Here is a 17,464-nt window from a genome sequence, read left to right as displayed (position 1 = left end):
GGCGAGTCGGCACAGAGCAGAGGGACGGACATCAGGACCCTGCAGACTGTCTGACGTAACCATGGAAGCAGCGGCGGCTGTACTGCTTCTCTCTGGCATTCTTTTTATAAGAGGTTTACCTTGCAATGAAAAAGGGATACTAACTGGAGTGTTAATAATTGTATGTGTTATTCTTAAATGTCCAGGTATTTTGTGTTGAAAGTATTTGTGTAAGGATAAGGTTTTAAAACCAAGTGTTGCAAGTCACTTCAGGAGGAACACAATGAGAGACAATACTTGTTTGTTTGGTTATGATTCTAAATTATATTGGCCGCACGTATTGTTTGCTTATCATTCTAAATTATATTCTTGTTGTATGATTGAGGTTGTGGTATGATTGAGAGTGAGATGTGCAAGAGGCCTCTGAGTGTACAGTTGTGCTCTGAGTGTACAGTTGTGCTCTGGGTGTGCAAGTGTGCTCTGAGTGTGCAAGTGTGCTCTGGGTGTGCAAGTGTGCTGTGTACTGTGTTAGTGAGAGCGCATTTATTGCCATAGTACAGGCTGAAATCATGGGAAATTAGTACTGGTCAAGCAAAATCATGTTTCACAAGTATGGAGTCATTGTGTGAAGTAGCCACTTGGAGAAACTTAAGGGAACGTACTGTTTAAAACTTTTTGATCATAATGAGTCAATTCACAAATCCATTACTTTCTTGAAAGAGCACATGAGAAAGAGTCAATATGGTATCAATCCTTTCAATCAATGGTTCACTGATTTGTTTGAAACAATGCATAGATGGTTACTGGGATTAGTCAAAGGGGGATTAAAGATTCTGTTCGCTGTGGTGTCAATCATCATTGCATGTAGTACTGTGATAAATGTGGTTAAAGAGTTACTTGCAAAAATGCTATAAAATGTTATAGAGATTTTGAAATGGTGCCGGAAACAGGTACCCAGTGGATCACTGCAAAGTGGACTGAAGCAGCTTTAGAATCTGCACACGCCGAAGACAACCATGAAGAGGTTCCTGATAATTATTCTGACAACGACGTGGGTTGTGACACCTCGACAACTGTCAAGAACAGCCTTCGATCACCATCAAGTGATTAGGTTTAAGTGTGTTACTATTAAGTTGTGTTACTTACTATTAATTGTGTTACCATTAAGTGCTTACAGTAATTGTAGTGTTATTAGGGTTAAGTTGTATAGTTGTGTTATGTTATGTATCCTTTCAGAACATGCTTGTTTGGGGTCCCACTAGGGGATCCAAAGGAACTGAGTGAAATGTTAGCACCATATTCTGCCAGTATTACTCTACTCAGTAGATCCTTTTCTGCAAACATCTCGGATGGAGTAGTTGCTGCCCTGCAAGCTCTTAATAACTCACTGCCATGGGACCCTCAAGAACTGGATCTCCTGGGGTCTGTGGTAGTAGGGAATAGCAGTAGTAACTGGACACAAACATGCTTTGTACTCAATGAAGGGAAACAAAATAAAACGCACTGGACCAACATAACATCGAGGACCCTTGGATTTGAGGCCAATGGACATTACTGTGGATGGAACAACACCGGTAACATTAGTGTACCATTTGGGGCGTATGGAATAGGTGACACCAATTCGATCTGGTTTCAAAGTCAGGCCAAAGCTTTGCCACCTGGCATGTTTTTAATCTGTGGGGACCGTGCATGGCAAGGAATACCAGCTAGTGCTTTTGGAGGTCCGTGTTACCTAGGACGACTCACACTTTTCGCTCCAGATTTGCACTCGTGGCAGAACTCGACAGGGAGCAGAAGAATTAAACGAGAACTAAAAACTTTGGGTTCTGACTGTAATGATGGTGTACAATTGTGGGGTCCAGCAGGAAGATTCTTTGCTTCTTTGGTACCTGGTGTGGGAACTGCACATGCTTTGACTAACATTAATAAGCTTGCTTGTTGGGCTGTTAAACAATCAAATGTAACAACACAAGTTCTTTCTGAAATGTCGCAAGATATGGAGAGCATAAGACATGCTGTATTACAAAATAGGGCTGCTATTGATTTCTTGTTATTAGCTCAAGGACATGGGTGTGAAAATGTAGAAGGAATGTGTTGCTTTAATCTCTCTGATCATGGGCAATCAATTCACAATCAATTGAAATGGTTAAGGGATCATACACAAAAAATTACGATACAGAATAATTGGTTTGATGATTGGCTTAAATCTGTCTTTGGAAATGTAGGGGGATGGGTTTTTTACTTAATCAAAGAGGGACTTCGCCTTTTGCTTATAATTGTATTGATTATAATTGCTGCACGGGTAGTCTTTAGCTGCTTATCTAGGAAACTAGAACAACTCACAGAGAAGGTGTTTGTAGCCCAAAATAAAAACGGGGGAATTGTGGAGGAATGGTTAAGTGAAGTAGGTCATGTGAATGTTGAGCAACTAGGAGGTCGCGAGCTAACAAAGTATCGAATGCAGCTCATATGAGTCTGAGAAAGTACGTAAATGAGTGTGAGAAAGCACATAAAATCTGGGAGGTTTTAGGGAGGTTTCAGGTACAAGAACATGATATCTGTTGGTGGTCTGGGAAAGTACTAACTGTGTTATTTCGGTTGATGGGAGTGAGAAACTAGTTGATAAAATAAAGAAATGCACTAACCAATCATGAGCTTAGCTTTTGCAATATGTATGAGCTAATTATATTGAATTAGATAAAAGATGACTGAGCTATCCAATAAATCGAAGTTCACTGATCACTCATATTGAGCGTCTGTGTCTTCCTTCCGTCGACAACAAATGTCCTCGCAACAGAGCGGGACATAGAGAGAGAAAAAGAGATGACAGGACAGACATGCTTGACCTAGTAGTATGGAATTTTGGTTATCGGGTCACAGAAAGCTTGGTGGCACTGCAGTTTTCCTCCTCATATGTGCTTGTATTTCGTAAAACTGAGGGTTCCGTGTCTTTCAATTATAGTTTACATTGGTCGTAGTTGAGGGTTTCTTACTCAGGGGTTATAGTTTATTAATTTATTGGGTGAGACCCAGTATTTGTCTGGTTTTATAGTTTACTCATTTACTGATCAGGCATCAGGGTTTACAATCTAACATAATCTACAAACTTTAAATCCCTGACAATAATTTGTTGGCCCCAGATCTCTGCAGAGCTCCCAGCTGTGACACTCCTTCAACTGTCAGGCTACACTTCAGCATCTGCAGAAGACTGAACAGTTAACAAATGGCCAGGTACAACCCCCCCAGAACTGTGCCCTAGTCTGCGGTAAGTAATAGTTGCTGCAAAATTAAGGCTGGCTGTGCTACTTTGGTCACCTTCTCTGGGTCTGTTTCATTACCAGGATGTCAAGTAGCCCTGAAAGTCTGACAGTTTCACTTAGGTGCCCAGCTAACTCCAGCCCTCTGTAGATGACAGTCCTCTGAAACTGGCACAGACTGAGACTGCAATGCTAAGTGTCTGCCCTACTTGGCATGACAATGCACACACCCAACACAGAAAGGAGGAACAAGCAGTCCCCTCACTTAACCACCCTCTCACTCATCACAGGCAGAAGGAATGTGAAGCTACCAGCTATCACAGTGCCTGAGCTCTGTGTTCAGCATACCGTCATCAGAAAAGTGCCTCTCATCCATCGGAGAGCCAGGAAGACAGCCCACCCCAGCTGTCTGTCCCCAGCTGTCTGTCACTCCTTCTCCACTAACGCTTCTGCATTAAGTGCAGCCCTAGTCCTTCCTTCAAAGAGAACACTGCCACAGCATGCACAATTTGTGGGCACCTTCAGACCGCGCATAAAGCTGTGTCCAGACAAAACAGGATGAGAACGACAGTCTCTTAAAAACGCGACACTGGAGGGACCGAGCTACTGAGGCACTGACCCTGGCCGGCACAATGACCGAAGAAGGGCTCCACGCCCCTCGCTCGAGCTGCCTAGTGAACAACGCCAGCGCCCTCTCTGCGGCCCGCGCCGTGGACCCGCGGGCTCTAGGACCCGGGCTCCGCGGCCTGCGCCATGGCGTGCGGCGGAGGGGACGCGGGCTGCCGCGGCGCTGGGCCGCAGCGCAACCCTCGCCGGCGGCCTCCGCCCCCGTGCGCTCGCCTGGTCTGCGTTAGCGGGGGAGATCCGAAACCGACGGGAGCGCGGGGGCGCCGCGGCGGGAAGCGCGCTGATGCCCTTCTCGGGTGCGCCCGACAGCTTCACCTCTGGTTGCTGCTGGTGCCCGGCGCCTCTTAGAGTTCTCTGGTAACTACCTGTCTCGGGAGCGGCCGAGAACTGCGGGATCTCGGCCGGCGGGGTGGGGCCGGGAAGCGCCGCCGCTCCGGCAGCGCGGGCTGTGGGCGGGCCCCGGGCGCGGCGGTGCCGGGCCCTGCAGCCGTGCTTCTTGAGGGCAGCCGCACCGGCTGGGGCTGGCGCCGCCGGCCTGAGAGGGGCGGGCGAGCTGCGCGTTCTCTCCGTTGTTCAGCAGCGGCCTGCCCGGCTTGGTGGTGGCTCAAACATGGGAACACAGACAAAACGCCTTCAGAGATCTGTCTGAAATAAACCAAGAAACAGAAGATCTATGAAGAACTCATCCGAATGAGGTCTGTGGGTGAACCTGCCGGCCCTCGATAAGGCAGTGCTTTCTTTGTTATGGGTTCTATACGCATATTCAATGGCATTAACGTCTTTGTATGTGTATAGATAGGCGTATACACATTCTCAGAGGCATAAGGATGTCTTGCGTACAGGAAAAGAAATTCTTGTCCTTTTATTTTGATTTACAAATCATTCAAAACTGTTCTTAGAAATGTACAGATGAATTTTTCATGTGGGAAATTTAGAATGTTTTTAAAAAGAAGTGTTGTCTTGTTTTCCTTAAAACTTTTATTTTTTTTCTTTATCCACTGCTTTGCTGAAGTATTTAAAACATCCTAATTACTGAGAATAATTTACATATATATATAGAGAGAGAAACATCTGGCTTTACCAGCTATCTGCAAAAATAGCTAGAGTTGAGTCAATCTTGAAAAGTTTTCGGTAGGTTTTAGAAGATAATTACCTTAGCTTGACCTACGTAAGATACCATTTTTTCCCAGAAGAAAATACAGCATAATGGCCTTTTTTTCCCCTACCAGATACACATTTTGTGCATTAACCTGTTTAAAAATTTTCATCAGTTGTACTTTTTTTTTTTTTTTTTTTAACAGATCGTGTTCTGTTTTGGGATTTATCAGACTAACTGGGTTTTGTTTGGATTTTCATCATTCTTTGCACCAGCTGTGTGCAAGACACCCCCCCCTCCTTTTTTTTTCCTAGAACGTTTTAGTCTAGAATACCAAATTCTTAATTTCCTGCTGAGATTCTGCCTGCCTGTTTGGTGTCAAGTGTGGTGCCATATACAGTTTAGAGAATGTTATTGTGGTTCTTCTGGTTCTTTACTTCTAAGTATTTTAAGTGCGCCTGTAGTATTAGTATTTTATCAGTTCTTTCTTACTGCTCTCTCTACAAACTGTGATGACTGGCTTTTCCTCAGTGTTCAGTATGATGCTGTCTAGCTTCCTTATAAATTCCATTGTTTTCAGGGAAGTTGCCACGCATGCCCAGTATTTTAATTTAACAGTGTGAAGGGTGTCTTGAATCAGGAGCAGCAAAACTTTCATGTCTCCTTGGCTAACTTGGAACTGGCTGGTTTCTGCTACTTGCAGGCGTACTGAATACTCTCCATAGAAAACTTTCTGTAGGCAGCTGAAATGATGTGAAAACTTTACAATCCCATAAATCAACATACAGCAGGGTACTAGGAAGCAGATGAGTCTGCTTCTCTGGATCTGTTGCCATGTATGCATGTGTGTATATATATATATATGCATATATAGATATATAAGTTTGGAGATATAGCTAGTTCAGGAGCTTAACTGAAGTACTTGGACTCTCATGGTATATGGTTGGTTTGCATGCATGCTGGGAGAGCCTTCAGAGATGGGGATTATAGAAGAGTGTAGAATCTCAAACCTTCTCAGGTCAACTTCTGCCACTTCAGGTCTGCATAGGTCCATTGAATAGACAGTTGAAGGGGCAAGCTCGGAAGTAGTAATAGTGAGTAAAGTTTGGCTGTGCACTAGGAATATTTATGCATGGAAGCTAATGCAAACGTTCTGGTCAAGATCCAAGTGGTCAGATTTCTGTCATGACAGCTGTTCCTAGTTGGCTAACTGCATTTAAAGGTTCAAAATGGATGAGACAGAAAATGCTGGTTATGTGGACTTAATTATAATTTTAGCCATCTTACTATAGCCCAGAGTTTTCAAGATATCATTATTTATTTTGCAAACATTGAAAAATAAATAAATAAATAAAACACCAAAACCAAAACTTCAGTATTTGTAGCTTAGCCCACTTTTTAGAACTTTGCTTCTAGATGTCTTTGTAGCAATTTGGTTATGGAAAATATGAGTAGTTTTGATTTCATCTAATAAAAGGAAATGGAACATAAGTTCTCTTCTTGGATTCCTTTATATTATGTAAGTATTTTGTTCTGCTTGCTTCAGAAGATGTGAGGTACATCACCAGCAGAGAGTTACTAAGTGGTGTGAGGAACATTCATCCTTTAAAGGTGTCACTAAAAGTGTGTTTATGCTCTTTGTGGAAAGCCAAGAGATAAAATGGACTGATTTGTTTTGAAATCCTGCTAGTATCAATACTTGTCAGGTTGAGATGTACCAGCTATATTGCTGTCTAAGAGTCTTCAATCACTTCCAGAGTATTTTCTGTGTCTGCAAAATGCCGAGGAACTCATCTGTCCTAAAGTTGGTTAAAGACTAAGATTTGTTTCACAAGGCCATAACAAAAGTAATGAAGAGTGTTTGTGGAGGTTTTACCTTGCTAGGCAGCTGAACTCTACCACAACTGTGCTCTCACTCCCCCTCCTCTTCTGGGGGGGGGGGGGGAAGAAGAAAAGGAAAACAAAACAAACAAAAAAAAAATTCATGGGTTGATATAAGGATAATTTAATTAAAGGAAAAATAATTATTAAGGGGGAAATATTATTAATTAAATAATTTAACTAAAGAGTAAAGGAAAAGGGGGAAAGGGGAAAAATGAAAAAAAGGCTGTGTGCAAGCACAGAGGGAAAAAATAGCTCTACTTCCCACCAATGAGCAATATTTGACCACCACGTCCTCGAAGCAGGGCCTCAATGTGCCTAGCATTGTTGTTCAGGAAGACAGATATTTTCACGATAGCCCACCTCTCCCCTCTCCTTCCTTTCTCCACCTTTTATTACTGCCTGTGACATCACATGGCATGGAATATACCTTTGGTTGGTTTAGGTCAGCTGCCCTGGTGATGTTCCTGCCCCACCTCTTGCCCACCCGCAGCCTGCTGGCTCTTTGGGGGTTAGAGGGCGTCCTGATGCTGTGCCAGTATTGCTCAGCAGTAGACACCACACTGGTGTGATACCAATTCTGTTCTGTTCTAGCTACATGTGCAGAGCACAGCACTGTATGGGCTGCTGCAGGGAAAGTTAACTCCATCCCAGCCAGAACCAGTACAGTGTTTTAAGAGAAGTATAGCACTATTTGAAATTGCTGACAGTACAGATACCACAAGTCTGGTGAATTAAACCCTTCATTTATCTTTATATAAATCATACAAAAAGGAATGCTATTATAAAGGCAGAAGCAGATTAAAGGAGATATACCTCTGGAAATTAAACAGAAAAAGTAGGGGGTCATTTTGATTTATACTTCAGGTTTATTACCATGCCATATAAAGTAAATCACTTCTTTTTCCTAATATGCCCATAATTCCATTTCTCAGACTTTCTTCTTTAAATCATACATTGTGGGTCTTCTTTAAATCATACACTGTGGGCTCATTTGTATGCCCTGTTTTAAAATATTCTCTCTGTTTATCACTACATGTGCTTAGAAAATCCATTTATGTGTGTATAAATATTTATTTTTGGGGGAGTATAGAGAGGAACTTGGCAAACAGTCAGCAACAATTACAAATAAAGCAAAAGCAGTTATTTGTGTCTCTGCCAGCCTGTTACTGCAGAGACATGCTGCATCCTGCAACAGAATAAGCATCTATTGTTGCTATAAGCTGCCAACAGGAATCCCTCATCTTATTAGGCAGCATCCAAGTAACCTTTCCTAGTTCCACCACTGTGTGCTTATTGTTTACAAAATAGGAAAAAAATTACTGATAGTGTGTTGTAAGGGAGGAAGCCCTTTGTGCAAAGAATATTGTTTTTATCATGTTTAAGATTTATTATAGCATCAAAATGATAGCATGCTACAGAAATCTGATGTGCTGATCTTTCTCATGCAGAGGGTCTGTGTTTGCATTCCACTCTGGCTGGAATTTTGTCGTGCTTTTGGACTTCAGTGTGGTGTAACACCGGCCCGTAACTTATTCAGGCTTTTCATTTCAGAAGACCTTCTTAGGAAGGAGTTGATTGAGGAAAAAGCTCAGTCTGAAAAACTGAAGTGAGAATCTTCAGCATTGTTGTAGTTTCTAAGGTCTGTGCAAAAGTAGGTGGTGTTTCTTTTCTGTTTGAAATAGAGGTGGTCGTGTTTTACATGTTGGTATTACTTTTTCAGGATGACAGTGGGCACTACAAAGCAAATACTTACATTTGAATGAGTGCATGTTTTCTTTTTTACTGTTTTATACCTCGTGCATAGAAAGGAAGAGGAATAGGGTAAATCACAACGGTGTCAAAGTACAAATTAAGTAGTAGGCTCTTTCTGTTTCATTACTTCCACAGAAGTAGGTTCTTCTGAAGGAGTGAGAGAAATGAAGCTTCGCTTACGGCACGCTTCTAAAGCAATTCTGAGAACAAGCAATCATAGAGAACAAATACTGTGGTTTAGTACAAAATTCTGAGGAGGGGTAATAGTTTGTTGTTGTTTGTTTGTTTTTCTCCAGTAAATTTTTTTGCTTCTCTAACATGGAAGATCCCTTGAAGCTGTTTTACTGGGTATGCCTATTCTTGTCTGTTAGGGTGTTTCTCAGTATACAAGCAGTCAGTCTTAAGTTTCGTGTTTTATTAGGTGAAAATTACTTTTGGCTGGTATGTGGAATATATTAATTTAGGTTTGCAATAAATCTGTTTGTGGTAAATGGTTGGATTTGTGTTCTGACATTTAAGTTACGATGTAATGGACTCTATACATGTAGTCTGCAAACAAGTGAATTATTCTTTACAGTGTTTAACGTTACAAGACTGATATCAATTATTTCAATTGATTTCCAAAACTGGAAGATCTTTTCAATACATGGGAGGTAATCCTTTAATAACAAAAGCAATTTTTACAGTTAACTAGTATAAAGACTTGTTTACAATACTTAATCAGTTATCTTGTAGTTTCTTGCCTGTAGACATAAGTTTTAGAATCACTTTTTAAAAAAAAAAAAAAGTTGGAGTTAGTAAGGTGCAGATTTTTGTTTCCTGTTAGCTTTGAAGATTTGTCCGGGTGCTGCTGTCATGTTCATACACTTAATATTGAGCAAAATCACGATAGTATAGATAGTGAGGGGAGATTACTCTCCAAATTATTAAATGTTACTGATTTAAATTTGATATCATTATGTCTATCTGAAAGAATTATGACATGCTATAATTACATGTATGAGGAAAAAAGTGTGCAGGAGAAAGCAGGAAGAGGTGTTACTCCAAGAGTACTCCATGCATGGAATTCTTGCTCTGTTTTAGCATTGGAGATCAAAACAAAGAAAATAAAAAGTATATAAGTATATTTAAACTTTATTCACTGAGCATCATGTTCCAGACTTAGATGCAGCCATCAATTGCCTGCAGTTTGCCCTTTCTACATTGACTTCCAGAGGTTGAAAACTACCTTGGGACAGATACATGCTTCTCTAGTAATACCAACCAGTTTCATGTGAGGAGATGCATGAGTGGATGCAATTTTATTTTATTTAATTTTTTTTGACCTGAGGAGCCACCTGCCAAACTGAGCAGCTGCTGGACATGTAACTTGTAGGTGGTCCTACAGAATAAAGGTAAGCTGGGTTCCAATTGCATTTTATCACTTTATTCATGCTTGCAGTTTGATTGTGTTAATCTACCATTAAACTCATAGTCCAACTGTGTTCCATTAATTCCTTGGATAACAAGAGTCTCTCTACCTTTTTTGGAAGGCTTTCTCCCCCTTCTTCCCCCTTTTATTGAGCAGCTGGTAGTGTGACTCCTTAAGCACACATCAGCAGAATTAATAGTGAGGTGTAATGCTGTGACATAGAAGGAAGAGTAAGTTACTGATAGAGGATGCAGACTTACTTAGACATAGCTTGTATTATGAAGCTATCCTCAGGTGTCAAAATGTTGTAAACTTTGCTTATAAAAGATCCAAATTAATTTTCTGGTGGCTGACAGAGTAAGCAGAGAGACACAGAATGATATGAATTCTGGAAATGGAACTCCTTTCTTAGCACTAGGGTAGCTTTTCATTAAAATCAAACCACAAAGTAAAGTTTTAGTATATTACCTGAAGTTGCAATTTCATGGTAATGGTTGTAAAGAAAGCTAAGACACACAATTACATCGTGCAATAATTCATTACAGTTTACTACCTGGATGGTTGTGGTATTTCATAATACACAGTAGTGCACTTAAGTTTATTACAAAACATGCAAGCCATTGAAATTATTGAAGGAGTTGGTGTAAACAGAGTACAGCCATGCAAGTTATACATGTAATTACTTGAGATGCAAGTTGTTACTCTAGCAAAGAACTGTTTCATCTTTAGTCATAATGGTTGATCTTAATACTGGTTTCAACTCCTACTGCAAAGTTGTAAAATAAGTCTTCACATGGTCAAAGTACTTTATGTCATGCTGTCATGCTGAGATTCGTGATGTGAAGGTGATAAGCATTGACTATGTTTACCTCTTGGAAAGGTAGAGAACAATAGCATATACATGTATCTACATTAAAGGAGAAAGCAGGGAAAAGAGCTTCAGGCACTTGAAAGAGTTTCCCATTTGGTTTGTGTTAGACTCTTAAAGGCATGCAGGGCTTGTTGAAGGCTCAATTGGAATGAAGTGGTCTGGTGTCCGCTAGCAAACCAAAGATTCTGTCCATGTGCTGTCTGAATTTTCAACTTTGTGAATGAAGTAATACTTGATAGAGCTGCCATTCTGTGCCCTGGTCAGGTTTCGTCCTGCTGGCTGGTTGTGTTTGAACATGACAGAATAGTCTTGTAAGATGACTGCACTTCTGAAGCTTTCGAGCTGTAGCCAGGCAGGTTGAGAATACCTTTTTATGTGCCTTTACTGATATAACAGTAGCCAGATTAAGCCTGGCTTCTAGGATGCAGCAGAAACCAGAAGCAGACAGTGAGCTGGCAAGAGCATTGCTGTGCGGAATGGTTTCCTCGGTGTTTTGCTCCTATTAAATAGCAACCAGCTCTGAGAAAACGGCTCTACAGGAGCCTGCTTCTCTACGTCCCGCGTTTACCAGGACAGAGTTCGCGCGGGGTGTTGCCGCGAGCCCGGCCCCTCTCCGTGGAGGGGGCGCGGGAGGTCCTTGACTGTGGAGGAGCCCGACGACCCGCAGGGCCCGTTTGTGCTCCTCTCGTAGCCAGCTCCCGGCTGCGGCGGACGGGCCGCTCGCTCGTGGGACTACAGCTCCCGGCGTGCCTCGCGGCGGCGCGGCACCTCAGCGGCTGGCGCGCCGTGCCTGTGCGCCAGGGCAGCGGGATGTGTGAGGGGAGCTCTCGTCGTTTCTCCCGAGCGGGACGGAACCGCGGAAGCGACGCGGGAGCGGTGAGGCCTCCGCACGCATGGAACTGAGAAGCGCAGAGGCGGTCTCCAGTCGGCTCCTCGGCCTCTCTCAGCGGTACCGGAGCCAGGGAGGCGGGGGCTGATGTCGGGTGGGGCGCGGCGCGGGCCCGCGCTCACGGTGGCGGTCGGACGGTGCCGGAATTGCACCGGCTGGGACCCTGCGTGTGGGGGCCGGAGGGGCGGCGCCGGGCCGGCCCCCGCGCAGCGGAGCGGTGTGAGTCCCGGAGCTGCGGCCGCCTCCCGCAGGGGCTGTCGCCGCTGGCGTGAGCGGGGCCAGTTGTGCTGTCCTCGGGGTGGATTTCTCAGCCTGTTCAAGCGTCATGCTCGTGCAGGCAGGTATCACTGAGAAAGCAATGTGCGATTACTCGTCTGCTTAGCATGTTTGTACCCGTGCCCACCTGTTCAATGAAAATAGATTAACAGCTACGATGTGTCAAAGGGCTGACAAGTAATGATCTAGATGGTATGGAGATAGGAGAGCTGAAGAGACATGTAGGCCTTGTAATCAAACAGGTGCAGTGTGCAAGCTCACCCCTTTCTGCCACTATTCTCCCCCCACCTCTCCCTTGTGAATTACTTTCAAGTGTCAAAGTCCTAAACCACAAAACTTTTGACGTGACACTAGGATACTGAAATTACGTGCTTAAGTGTAGATTATCTGATATGTGGAAACTTGCTTTGCCATTTGACTTTCAGGACTGTTGAATTTTGTAAGACCCTGTGTTCCCAAACAAATGGGTGAGGGAAGTGGAATAAATCCTGCTAGTGTACAAATGGGTTTAAACTGCTTTGATTGTTTGTTTTCCATTGGAATAAGGGCTTGTCTGTATTAAAACACTTTGCAATAAAAGTAAATTCTAACTTATTAAATCAAACAGATATGAGCCACCGGTAAACTAACATTAGCATTTCAGTGCTGGCAATTCACCTTAATACCATGAAAACTATTTTTAAAATTGTTATAACTGGAACAACAGTGTTTTTCTAGTGTAGGTCAGGTCAGGACTGAAGAAGAATGCAATGCAGTGAAGAAAATTAAAAAGAAAATCTTTTATGTATAATTCTGATTTCAAAAGGGCTGATAGTGTGTGGAAGTTAGGTATATTTGGGGTATTTTGATTCAGGATGCAGAAGGACAAGACTATTAATACTAAAACACTATTGGAAACTGTCACTGACTTGTGCACTTATGTATGTAGTGGTGAGCATGGAGAGTTCTTTTTTATTTCTGTTTTGATCCTATTCTGTCTGGAAGTTGTTTGGAAAAGAAAAAATGGTCTTGTTTGTATGGGTTGTTAAAGAACTTACTTGCCATTTGGAGAACAAGTATGTTGAGCAAACTGTTACTACAGTAACGGATCTGTTTAACATTTTTAGCAATGGTCTAGATGCAGCAGTTGAATGCATACTTAGCAAGTTTGCTGACAATACCAAACTGGGAGATGCTGTTGACTCTGGAAGGATGAAAAGTAGAGAGATCTAGGTAGATTGGAGCAATGACATGAAATTCCACAAAGGTGAAAGCTAGATGCTGCACCAGGAATGGAGTAATGCTGATGAGAAGTACAGAATGGGAGATCAGTGGCTGGAGAGCAGCTCAGCAGAAAGAGATCTGGGGGTGCTGGTCAACAGCAGGTTTAACATGAGTCAGCAATGTGCCCTGGCAGCCAAGAGGGCAAACTGCATTTTGGGATGCATTAAACACAGCATAGCCAGCTGGTCAAAAGAAGTGATTCTCCCACTGTATTTAGCATTGGTGTGACTTCATCTTGAACATCATGTGCAGTTCTGGGCTCCACAATATAAAAAGAATATTAAGATACTTGAATGCATCAAGAGGAGGGCAACAAAGCTAGTAAAAGGGCTGGAAGGCATGTCCTGTGAGGAGAGGCTGCGGATACTCGATTTGTCTTGTCTGGAGAAAAAAAGACAGAGGCGATCTCATCCCTCTCCTGAGGAAGGGACTCTCCCAGAGGAGGGGACATGCAGATAGAGGTGCCTGTCTCTGCTCCTTAATAACTGATGGCAGAACGTGGGGCAACAGCACAAAGCTATGCAGGGGAGGTTCAGACTGGACGTTAGGAAAAAATTCTTTACCCTGAAGGTGGTCAAACACTGAAACAGGCTTCCTAGAGAGGTGGTTGATGCCCCATTCCTGTCAGTGTTCAAGGCATTTGGACAATGTCCTCAATAGTATGTTTTAACTTTTGGTTAGCCCTGGAGTGGTCGGGCAGTTGGACTTGTTGGTCTTTGTAGGTCCCTTCCAACTGAACTGTTCTGTTCTACTGTTTGCAACTCATACTGTACGTGCGTTTGAACATGGAGTGCATGATGGTGTTTATAAGCCTATTTTCAAAAATATTGTGCTACATTAATTTTAATTTCTAAATTTTTTTATGGATGGAAAAAATAAAGCATTGGCATTCAGGTGAAGTCCCTGGTGACTGGAAAAAAGGAAACATCACTCCCATTTTTAGAAAGGGTAGAAAAGAGGACTCGGGGAACTACAGACCAGTGAGCCTCACTTCTGTGCCTGGGAGGATCATGGAAAAGATCCTCCTGGAAGCAATGTCAAGGCACATGCAAGACAAAGAGTTGATCCGAGAGGGCCAGCATGGCTTCACCAAGCATAAATCATGCCTGACCAATCTGGTGGCCTCCTACGATGGAGTGACTGCATCAGTTGACAAAGGAAAACCAACTGATGTCGTCTGCCTGGACTTCTGTAAGGCCTTTGACACAGTCCCACATGACATCCTGATCTTCAGCTTGGAGAGCTACAGATTTGAAAGGTGGACCATTCAGTGGATAAGGAATTGGCTTGAGGGTCGCACCCAGAGAGTGGTGGTCAATGGCTCCATGTCTGGGTGGAGTCTGTTGATGAGTGATGTCCCTCAAGAGTTTATCCTGGGACTGGTACTGTTTAATATCTTTATCAACAACATAGACAGAAGGATCGAGTACACCCTTTGCAAATTTGCAATGACACCAAGTTGAGTGGTGGAGTTGATACCAAAGAGGGAACGGATGCCATCCAAAGGGACCTGGACAAGCTAGAAAAGTGGGCCCATTTGAGCCGCATGAGGTTCAACAAGTCCAAGTGCAAGGCGCTGCACCTGGGTTGGGGAAATCCCAGACACGAGACTGCGAAAACTCATTGAGAGCAGCCTTGCAGAGGACTTGGGAGTTCTAGCGGACAAAAAGCTTGACATGAGCCAGCAATGTGCGCTTGCAGCCCAGAAGGCCAACTGCATCCTGGGCTGCATCAACAGAGGGGTGGCCAGCCAGTTAAGGGAGGGGATTGTCCCCCTCTACTCTGTCCCACTTGTAGTGCTACATCCAGGTCTGGGGCCCCAAGTACAAGGATGTGGATCTGTTAGAATGAGTCCAGTGGAAGGCCACAAAGCTGATCAGAGGGCTGGAGCACCCCTCCTGTGAAGAAAGGCTGAGAGAGCTGGGGCTGTTCAGCCTAAAGAAGAGAAGGCTCCAGGGTGACCTTATTGCAACCTTTAAGTACTTAAAGGGGACTTAAAAAGATGGAGAACAACTTTCCGCTTTGTTTGGTAATGATAGGACAAGGGGGAATGGCTTTAAATTAAAAGAGGGAAGATTTAGATTAAAGGTTAGGAGGAAATTCTTCACTCAGAGGGTGGTGAGGCACTGGAACAGGTTGCCCAGAGAAGTTGTGGATGCCCCATCCCTGGAGGTGTTCCAGACTAGGCTGGATGAGGCCCTGGGCAACTTGATCTAGTGGGTGGCATCCCTGCCCGTGGCATGGGGGTTGGAACTAGATGATCTTAAAGGTCCCTTCCAACCCAAGATGTTCTTTGAATGCTCTTTTTATATTTTATTTTTGAAGCTTTTTTTAGCTATTAATTTTATATCCGCGGCATTGATATGTAGCATCCTGAAGTAATCTTATTCATTGGAACTGACTCCAGTTGTGGCTCATTTGTAACTTACGTAAATCTTATTTTTACTTATTATTACACTTATTACTCTTTCCTATACAATGATAGCAAACACAAAATTATTTTCGTGAGTTTTAAAGCTTTGTTAGATGCATCTTGTTTCTATTTCTCTTCCTTGTTTGAAGATATGGAATCCAAATAAACGGAACTCAGAATTATCAATCATGTTTAATAAATTCTGAGTACCTATAAGTACAAATCCAAATGGATAAGCTGTTTAAAAATCAAGATATTTCAGCGTTCCAGTGTCACAGTATCTCGTACAGTCAAGATCCAAGTATGAGGGTGTTGAATTAAAATTCAAGTATTTCTTCTGTGTACTGATGTAATGTTACAATTTATGGTACTTATCATTCTCAGAAAATTTAATCCCTTATTGCTGGTTGGAGGGTTACTGCCATTTAATTTTAATGTGGAAAAAAAAAAAAAAAAGGTGTTTGTCAGCATTAAGGCTGACATAGTGGTGAACTGTGAGTTTGGAATATGAGGGAGTGACTTAGTTGATAGCCTACCCAGCTGCTAGACAAGGTAATAAAGGTTTATTTTATATTTGCATCTAAATCTTTATTTAGCTTGTATTTGTAACATCTACTGCTAAGACTTCGATTATAAATTTGAGAGGCTCGGTGTTTATAGCTAGCAGAGCTATTTGCCATCTGTTTTGAGCTTATGAAACACATGCTGATGTGCTTAATGGGACACGATGGTATAAAATTATAAGTGATAATGCATGTAGATTTTGAATGTGGTGTTTGAGGCTTCCTTTTGCTTACCTGACAATTCTGTTTTTGTCAGTGTTATGGGAGGGGGAAATCTATGAAATGCTGTTCCTTCTTTCTGCTTTTGAATCGAGATAATTGTTTTATTGTGTGTAGTCTAAAGAGAGACTTTCTGGAGAAGAAAAAAAAGTCAGCAACATACTAAGCAAAGTTTATTAAGTGGAACTCTGTGTTGGTTCCATTGTGACTAGATATTTAATCATAGTTTTTGCTTTCAGTCAAGACACAGACATTTCTTTTCCATTGGCTGATAGTATGAACACCAGACTGCAATGGCTGGAGTGAGCACGTTGTAAGGAGTGTTCATTGCATTAACAAGCTTATGCACTGCAAACCTCATTCAGCAGGAATGATATTGTTAATGGCAGCATGTAGTGTTGCAGGAGATCTAAGGCTAAATTGACTGTGTATACTGATGAAATGTTTCTATTCCAGTTCTGTATCTGAAGATCTGGGTTGCAGACGTGGAGAGTTTAGCAGAAAGCACTATGGATCTGTGGAGCTTGTAAGTTTACTTTGCCCATCCTTTAATTTAAACACTGTATAATGCAAAGTGCAAATACTTTTAGTTTCCAGGTAAAAATTCAAAGTTAGTTTGGAAGATGTGTTCTCTAAGCTGGACTTGAAAATTTTAGAGCAATAAAAAGAGTGATTACCTAAATTAGATGTGTGCTCGGAAATATTTTTACAACCTTATTTATGAATCTTTCATCTTAATGTGACAGAAGATATTATATAAATACCCTGTTTACCCCAGTTGATTCAGGAAGATGGAAATTGAGCCTTTTTTCCTTCTATAAGCTGAAGATTGTGAAATGTTAGGGCTATATTTGATGAAGCTTTTGTGGTGATGTGAGTTAAAAACTGTATCCATGCTCATGTGTTGGCATGTGTATGTCATTTTATGTGTACCTGCCCCTGAGTAGTGGGAAAGGGTGTAAAA

The 17,464-nt window shown here is 42.4% G+C and overlaps 1 protein-coding gene across 8 annotated transcripts in view; it reads left to right on the top strand.

Moving 5' to 3' along the window:
• Positions 1-4,088: 4,088 nt before the first annotated feature.
• The window catches only part of GARNL3 (GTPase activating Rap/RanGAP domain like 3), a 52,960-nt gene continuing 39,584 nt past the window's right edge, over positions 4,089-17,464 (top strand). For 5 of the 8 annotated variants that reach the window (XM_084298891.1, XM_084298887.1, XM_084298886.1 and 2 more), the window contains exons 1-2: positions 4,089-4,220; positions 16,957-17,026. In XM_084298891.1, the coding sequence (XP_084155017.1) occupies positions 4,147-4,220; positions 16,957-17,026 (144 nt within the window). In that variant the 5' untranslated portion in view covers positions 4,089-4,146. Of the gene's footprint in view, positions 4,221-4,440; positions 4,559-11,697; positions 11,827-16,956; positions 17,027-17,464 lie in introns of those variants that run through there. The other 3 variants (XM_084298889.1, XM_084298888.1, XM_084298890.1) reach the window with 2 other exon arrangements.

This window comes from Netta rufina (genome assembly GCF_964035555.1).
Source record: "Netta rufina genome assembly, chromosome: 20".
Taxonomy (NCBI): Eukaryota; Metazoa; Chordata; class Aves; order Anseriformes; family Anatidae; genus Netta; species Netta rufina.
Note: the sequence above shows the minus strand (reverse complement) of the source record. Positions and strands in the feature narration are given on the sequence as shown.